General features: G+C 44.5%; 1 protein-coding gene across 2 annotated transcripts in view; it reads left to right on the top strand.

Moving 5' to 3' along the window:
- ERP44 (endoplasmic reticulum protein 44) overlaps positions 1-8420 on the top strand; it is a 129491-nt gene extending 121071 nt beyond the window's left edge. For both annotated transcript variants that reach the window (XM_077810867.1, XM_077810868.1), the window contains one exon: positions 7825-8420. In XM_077810867.1, coding sequence (XP_077666993.1) covers positions 7825-7926 — 102 coding nt within the window. In that variant the 3' untranslated portion in view covers positions 7927-8420. The remainder of the gene's footprint in view (positions 1-7824) is intronic.
- Positions 8421-9043: the final 623 nt, after the last annotated feature.

Here is a 9043-nt window from a genome sequence, read left to right on the forward strand (position 1 = left end):
AGGCGTTTTTTTCTACTAATAGGTTTCCTTTTTTACTACCGTACGTTATTGTTCCTTTCGGTTTTGGGTACCGGTGCCAGAGCTTGCTTTGTTCCCCGGGTTTCAAACTTTACAGTGCATGCAAGAAGACAGTTCTGGTCAACAGCCTGCACTGTAGGTGCCTGAACTACCCTAGAAAAAGGTCACATCAGAGGAAGATGCCAAATCTACAGGGACTTAGCCCAGAAGTAAAAAAGACAGGAAAGTACCTTCTTATGGAGGCAGCCCTGTGCCCACCCTCAAAGCCTTCCCCTTTGGGGCAGGCACTGTGCAACTCTGCTTTAGTCAGGAGTGTTCCCCCTTTCCAGGCAGAGTCTGTGCCAATCTCCTTCTCTGGTACTGAAGAAGCAGCATCAGAGGACAGCAACCAGAGAGCCATTGTCCAGGAAATCAAGGTCCCTGGCACTGAACTCCAGCAGTCAAGTCGGGAAGGAGAATGGAGTGCACATAGTGCTGAGGCACTCTGTGGTACAGATACAACCTCCAAGAGAGGTCATCGACTTCAGCGCCGCTAATGGGGCCATTGAGATCGACCTCGAAACGAGCACCATCCTGTTAAGCAGTGCTGTCATCTTTGGCTCAGCAGTAGCAGCAACAGAATCTTCCGGTGCTGTCAACACTTGAGGCATATACCCGCTAAGCGCTAGCATCACTGGCAGACCAAGAGACATCTCTCCCGGTACTGACGGACACTCTCATGGATTTGCTGGCTACCAGAGTTCCATGTCCAGTACCCTTGCTACCTCCAGACAATCTGGTTCCCACTCGAGAGGCAAGCCAGCTTATGATTTCCCTGATGCCATCCTCTCTGGACTACCGTCACTACTCCCTGGCACAAGAAACACTGCACCTACCTGATTGGACGGCTAAAGTTCATCGTGCAAGGGAGAAGTTGGATCTTGTGTGTCGCAGCCACATCACGTAAGCCATTGCGCTCCTTCAAGAGACTTTAACCTCTGGTATCTAGTGGAGCCTCCCCGTTGGTCAGCTAGTAGCCATGGTTGGGAAGAAGTTGAGCTCCAGTGCTATATTGATGGCCGTGCTGGAACCCATGTGGGTTTCCTCCTGCCTCCAAACCCTCTCCGCACCCTCCGCCCTCTATGTCCTCCAATAGATGTTGTGATCCTGCATGGCTAAAACTGCAAGAAGCTGCTCCCAGTGCCAGGCCCTGTACCGAACATGAGCAGTCTGCCTCAGTGAATCCCCCCTTTGGAGGAAGTGGGGGAAGCTCCACCTCATCCGGTCTTGGGTTCTTCCTCCTCCTCATCGCCCAACGAGGTGGTTATGTCTTATGTTTCTTCACGTCCCCGGGATGATTATGGAGCCCACCAGAACCCTTTAAAGCGGGTGGCTTCCTCCCTAGATATCCAGGTGGAAGTAGTTCAGGAGCCACACACAGATTGGTTCATACCTTGAGATCTGTGGGGCCTTCTCAAATGACAATCCCCGTAAATGAGGTTATTTTGGAGCCCAAAAAAGTATTGTGGTAAACACCATCTTCACTGCCTCCTACAGCAAAAAGGTCTAAGTGGGGTATTATGTCCCCTTAAAGGGGGTTGAACATTTTTACACCTCGTGTGATGGCCTTCAGTCAAGGGGAATGTTGCCTAGTGGTCAGGGCATAGGCCCTTTGACATGCGGGGTTGGGATTTGGTGGGGTAGCCTGGGCTAGAGCCAGATATACCAAATTTATATCCGCAGATATAAATCGGATATCCAAGGAGCTGTAGGGCTCTGTCAGGAATGGCCGGGGCGAAAGCAGCCACACGTCAGGCCACTGCTCACAGGAGCCAGTGCCCTGCACAGGCAGCTCCTCCAGCATGGTTGTACCGCCCCCAGCCCGCCCACTGGGGCAGGCATCAGGCTTAGCAGCAGCTGTCCCTGATCACGCTAGTCCAGGAGCATGCAAGCCGCTGAGCCTGAGCTCCTGACACCCAGGAGCACTTTAAAGCTGCCCTCCCTGGGCCACTTCCTAGCACCCCACTATTGTCCAAAGTTCGCAGTCTGTAACAAGACACTGTGAAGGGGATCAGGTCTCTGCCTGGCACCACTTCACAGCCGGACATGGCATGGCAGCTCTCTCCCTCTTGGGGCAGCAGCTGCATCCTCTCATGCCTGGGGCCTCCAGCCAGGCCAGTTCTAAGTCTCTCCCCTTCAGGGACAGTCCCTAAACAAAACACGGGAATCAACACGGATAAACTGGGTTAGTAGATGAGGGGAGAAATGTCTCCCTCTGAGGGTCTATCAGAAGCAGGTCCTCCTTCTCTCAGGGAGGGAACTTCAAGCAGTTGCTGAGAAAGAGATCCTGCCTTCCTTCAACCCTTCCCTCAGGAGCTGCAAGGTAATGGTCGTTTTTCTTCCCTGACCTGCCCATAAGTGAGCTGTTCTGCTTCCTTTTAACACCTCCTCCAGTCTGTGCATCTGTTGTAGGTATGGCGGGCAGGGCTGGCTGAGCCCAGAGCAGCCTTAAAGTGTGGGGTTTGTATACCTCAACACACCTTCCCATCACCAGGGTCTTTGGTCTCAGCTGCTAACAAAAGCAAACACCACAGACAGTGGGTATCTATCCCAAAATCAAAAGATGCAAGGATGCTCAATCTTCTGGCAGGAAAGCTTATTCAACAGCTGAACTAAAACTCCAGATTTCTAATTAGCAAGCGTTGCTGGGACATTACAATTTCTGCCACCCGGCAATGTTTTAATATTTGCAGAGAAGTTACCAGAGGAGGCCAGGCAAGAGCTTCTGGCAGTAGAGGACAAAGGAAAGTTGGTAGCCGGGACCTTGCTTCATGCTGCATTGGATGCTGATGATTCTGCTGCCAGAGCCATGGTACTGTCCATTACAATGCACAGATGTTCATGGCTCCAGTCATCGGGTCCTCCTCAGTAGGTCCAACAGACCATTCAGGATCTCCCTTTTGAGGGACTGAGGTTTTTTTTCATAGCAGGCTGATGACAAGCTTCATAACCTTAAAGACTCTAGGGCTATATTCAAGTCTTTGAGTATTTACGCTCCCCTCCCAAAGAAGCAGCAGTGGTAGCCGCAGCAGTATCACCATTTTTATTCTGGTATGTCTCGGCACCGGAACCAATCTAGCAGGAAAGAGAAAAGTTACAGGAGGAGACCACCTCTTCCTTTCTTTTCAGCCATGGTGAGATCATCATCCAGACAGCCTTGAAACACCAAGCAGTCAGTTCGACATTCTTGTTGAGAGTAGCTTACCAGTTTGTAGTATCAGGGTATGTCTATACTACCCGCCAGATCGGTGGGCAGCGATCGATCCAGCAGGGGTCAATTTATCACATCTAGACTAGACTCGATAAATCGACCCCGGAGCGCTCTCCCGTCGACTCCTGTACTCCACTACCGCGAGAGGTGCAGGCGGAGTCGACGGGGGAGCGGCAGCAGTCGACTCACAGCAGCGAAGATGCTGTGGTGAGTAGGTCTAAGTACGTCGACTTCAACTACGTTATTCACATAGGTGAAGTTGCGTAACTTAGATCGATTCCCCACCCACCCACCCACCCACGTGTAGACCTGGCCTCAGTTTCTCCTGTCCCTGTTTTTTCCAACATGGTATCCCACTTCCTAAGTGCCTGAAGCCATGTCACTAATTGCTTACTTCTCTCCAGTCCATAGTCACTTAAGTTTTTGAAGGGTCTGAACCATCTATACCCCCAAGTAGAGGATCCTATTCCCTCTTAAACTTAGACCTGGTATTAGTAAAGCTAAGGGGACAGCCCTTTAAACCGCTGGCTACCTGTTTGTTGCTGCATTTTTCAATGAGGGTCACCTTTTTGGTGGCTATTACCTCAGCAAGGAGAGTAGGAGAATTGAGAGTCTGGGTATTTGACCCACCAAAAACAAACATCTACAAGGACAAGGTATACCTATGCCTTCATCCAAAATTTCAAAGTGGTTTCTCACTTCCAGATCAGTCAGGCACTTTACTTGCAAACTTTCTTCCTTTCCTAAGTCTCATGCTTATAAGGATGAGGAGAGAGACTCCACACATTTGGATGTTAGGAGAGCATTAGTGTTTTACTTGGGCAGGACTAAACTGTTTAGGTTATCCTCACAACTGTTCATGGTGGTTGTGGACAGAATGATGGGCCTTCCGGTCTCATGTCAACAAATCTCGTTGTGTATTCTTCTGTATATGTTTGTGCTACAACATGGCCAATGTAATTCCACCACACAGGGTGCTAGCACGTTCAATGAGATCACGTGCAGCCTTTCTCGCTCAAGTGCCTATTCTGGATATTTGTTGAGCTGCAGCTTGGTCATTGGTACATACCTTTGCATCTCATTAGGCCATCTCTCAACAGTCTAGCGATGATGCCAGATTTGGATGCATAGTCCTTCCATCATTATTCAGGCAGACTTTGATCCCACCTCAGGATTGAACTGCTTTGTGGGTCACCTGAAGTGGAACTGACGTGTGCAACACACCTCAAAGAGCAATAGTTACAGAACAGATTAGTAAGCATTTTTTTCCAGTTTGAAATTTGCTGATTTCAAATTCCAGCCACTGGATTTTGTTATGCTTTTAGGTGCTAGCTCAATGAGCCATCTAGTATCAGACATCTTCTGACACTAAAATTTATAGCCACCTAATTTAGACACACATCTGGCCTCTTATTGTTGTCATATCTGAGCACCTTCCTTGCACACAATATCTGTCTGCGGTTAATAAAGCAAAACTCTTTTTAAAAAGAAAAAAAAAAAAAAGATATGCTTCCTCACTAAAAGATGCTGGTGTCATTTTCTGCCTCTTATGTTTTTATTCATTGTGGAAATCTGAAGTCTTTTAATGCCATTTCCATGCTGGTGAATTTATTTTGAGATTATGTCTGAAGTTTATTCTTGACAGCTTCCCACTACTTTTATCCTCAAATCATGTTACAACACATGGTTTTCCCACTGTATTGAAGGCAGTGGACCTTAAAGTGCCACATGCAGAACTGTAAGGACTTCTGGTAAAGAATCTGCATCTTTTACCATGGTGACTTATGAGAGAAGGCATCTAAAACATATTCTTAATACTGCACAAATGCTCCAGTACATAGTCTGGGGTCTGAAATTCCAGCTTTCAGTGGGATTACAAGCATTTCTAGGTTTCAAGTTATTTGGCTCTCCAAGAGAAACGCTGTTTAATAGCTGCACATTTGCCCTGAATGTGCTGTGATTTTTTTTTTTTTAACTACTGAGGCAGGGATCTTGAGAGGAAATTTTGATTGATGAATTGCTCATTATAGTCTGTACTTCCTGTTTGGAAGGTTTGGATTAATGACTATTACAGCATTAAAGCAAGTTTAGTAATCAGTAAATGAGACCTATTGCTCTTTCACTCCACAGTTCTATGCCCTGTAGTTGCTTGCCATCAGTATTTTGATTACAATGAAAGAATCTGTACTCAAAAAGTCAAATGTGAAAGTATCTAGATGAAAGGGTTGGTGCTAAAACTGTTACCGAGCTATGATGTATGCAGATTCAAGGCACAATCCTGTATTTTATCATAAAATACAAATCCAGCCCATGGATATTTGTATATAAACCAACTACATGTAGCTGGTTTTAAGGTATTTGCTTATACACAAGTCAGTCCACCTGGGACACCCAAGTCCCCAGGCAGGAGAAGAAAATTGTAGCAAGTTCCACCTGGCTTGCTGTGTAGCTCTGCACTGTATATGGAGAAACTGCCTGAGGGTTTGGCATGCCAGATGGGGCTTGCTTCTGCAGCTCCCCAGCCGCCTCTGCAACTTACCAGGTGCTACCTGCTCTACTCTTGTATGAACCTCTCTGCTCTACAGAGATTAATCACTAGTTACAGACAGGTAGATCTCAATGAGAGGACAGATATATATACACACACACACAAACACAAATACTTATGTGCAGAAAATATGTTTTGCATAAATTATCACAGTGCAATGTTGTTATTGGGAAATCAAGTCTCAAAAGTTAGTTTCTCCTGAAAATGTAACTAGGTCATGCTGTCACTCCAATATGTTCCCCCACAAAATGAGTTCAATTAGAAAAAAGGTTATTTGGGTGTGTTTCCAGTCTATGCAATCGCTGAAAACTAAGGAAGCCACCAGTAAAGGCAACATTAATACTCCTGGGGAAATTCTGCACACAGCCAGCCCCGCTGCCTAGAATAGCTGCCTACTTCTCATCTTCCTTCCCCATGCCATCAAAACACATGTATAAGTGTGTACATGTGTCCAACTGGCATATATTACATAACTCTTCATACAGCACCATGCTATCGTGTGTGTATGTGACAAACGCTGCTTATCAGGAGGCATACATTTGTCTTTCTCCATGTACAGGTGGCCTTTGAATTATCCATATAATTTGTGTTGTATACATTTTTAATAAAAACCTTTTGCAGTTGTTTGAAATTTGTCAATGACAGTCTGACTTATTGGCAGACAGAAGAGTCTCCAATGGATTTGGCGCAGCTGGTAGTTAAAAATCTTTTTTAGGAGTAAGGGTCACTTTTGCCATTATTTGTCATAATTGAAAACTTACACGGCAGCAGGTAGCCAACACATAGACTCTTCTCCATAAGCAACTACACTTGTTTTGTGGCTAAACAGGTGGGTGTAGGTGTAGATTCTGGTGAAGAATGTTTTATCGATCAGAGAAGTGCAGCTGGAGATAAAATTTTGTCCATCTCTGTGTTTCTCTGGCACGGCTCTGAGGACCAATCCTCCTCACTCAACTCAATTAAACATTAAAAAAAAATTCCTAGGAAATTAATATGCAGACAGCTTTGTTCAGAACTTTGCTTTTGTGTCAGGATTACTCTGTGTGAGAGACACACCTAAGAAATCAAAAGTTAAGCCACCTACCAGTACATACTTTCTGCTCCTACTCAGAGCTACACACGTCCCGATTACTACAATTACTGTACATGTACACATCCTTAACTCTGTCCCCCTCTGGATGCCAGCCTTGTCACCTCCTTTACCAGACTCCCCCTTCCCAACACACCAATGTCCAGATCTAAATGTTCTTATCTTAATCATGTGCTTCACAGACCTGACTATGGAGCAACGTATCTTCAGGTATCTTCCTCCCCATTTTACAGACAAGGTAACTGAAGATCTGAGCATGCACAGTACTTGGCACCTCTGGGAATAGAACATGGGTCACCAATATGATGGAGTCAAGTCTCACTCACTTAGCCACACCACCTCCAGACGAGGCCAAATCTATGTGTAAAATGGGACTGTTGCAACTTAACCACATCTGCAGAGTACTGAGAAACAAATTAATTACATGATCACATGCTGTTTGCTTTACAGGATGGTCTTGTGGTTAAGGTATTTGTCTCCTACTTCCCCATAGGAAAAGAACCATACTGTTCAGTAATGCACATGTATGTTGAAGTCTGAGGTCAGACTTAAGGTTTTGCATTTAGTGTGCAGTGAGGAATGTGGTGTAAGTATTGTTACTGTACACACTGGAGGTGATTGGGTCTTAGGAGGATCAAAATCTGTCTAGGCTGATGTGTGGTGGTTAAGATGTGTTAAAGGAGGAAATGTTAACTGGGTATTTCCTTGATGTTAAGGGTCTTTGTGGATGGCCTTTCCACTTTAAGCAACCTGAAGTGTTTGTTTTAAACCAGGTTATTTCTCTGAGTATATAAAAGAAATTCATTCCATCCAGTTCAAGAAACTTAGTGTTCTGTTTGTTTTTAGTCTCATTTCTCATAAGCAATAATCTTAGAGTATCTTTACTTAATGAAAACATACTTTTGTGTTCTTTTTCAGCCAATTCAAGATTTAGCAAGCAGCCCACCAGAGAGTTCGTTCCAGAAACTAGCACCCAGTGAACATAGGTACACCTTATTGAGAGAAAAAGATGAACTTTAAAAACTTGAAATAATCTTGCAAGCCTTTCAGACAGCAGCATTGACTTCTGTGTGGTTGAAATAGTAACCCTATATTTTCATAATTCTGTGTATTTTTATTTGGGATAAACTGAAAAAATAAGTTTGTTTTTTTTTCTCCCTGGGCTTGTAAATACATTTGTTTGGTGGGTCATTCTGTACAGCGTCTTTTCAAAAGTTATGTTCCTAATGCTAGAGTAAAATATCAGAGACCCGTCTAGACTTTTGATCTAACTCTAATCTGTAAAACTTTTATAATCCAAATGAAGGTGGTATTGACAGAGACATGCTGTTAACTTGCACTATCCCATTAAATAGGACTTTTGGGTTGTTTTCTGTGTAATCGGGTAGTACGTGCTTTTATTTCTTCCTCTCCAGGTGAATAGTTATGCTGGTACTTCTTTTTTTGTCACATTCTTCTCATCAAAAGGGCATATTCTGGATACTTGGGGGGGAATAAATTAAAGTTTTACAGAATCTTGTGTGGTATTTTACTGTACATATGAAACTTGCATGAGTAAACAAGCATGACTGTTAAAAGTATCATGTGGGAAAATTATGATTAAGGATATGTCTGTATTGCCTTCTCTCATGATCCTAAGCCCTTAATGCTGTTGCACATAAAAAGCCAAGTTAAAGGAACATATGAAGGTTGCAAAATCAAGCACTCAAAAGTTAAGACAGGCCAGAATTAGGGTTGCCCATGCAGTATGAGAGTCTTGAACAACATAATCTCACACTCTTTTTTTCTACTGAACCCTGCCTCATTTGTTGCACAGGGTGGATGGGGTTCACTTAATGAGCTTCTAGTCATTATTCTGTTTAATCCCCATTGTCCAATCTGACACCAGGCCTTCCTTACTGCCTACTCTATAATCCCTGTTCTGAAGACAGAATTACAATTTTTCTCAGGGGCTCATCACTGTAGTATCTGAAAGCTTCACAAAGCTTATTTTCACAATATCCACGTGGGCTGAAGAGCTATTCTCTCCATGTTCTAGATGGAGAACTGAGACACAGGGGTTAAGATCAAGGGTCTTATAATTTGGGGTGCCCAATTTGACATACAGCACCTGATTTTTGAGAGACTTGGCCTTATG

Source organism: Eretmochelys imbricata, chromosome 2, assembly GCF_965152235.1.
Source record: "Eretmochelys imbricata isolate rEreImb1 chromosome 2, rEreImb1.hap1, whole genome shotgun sequence".
Classification (NCBI taxonomy): domain Eukaryota; kingdom Metazoa; phylum Chordata; order Testudines; family Cheloniidae; genus Eretmochelys; species Eretmochelys imbricata.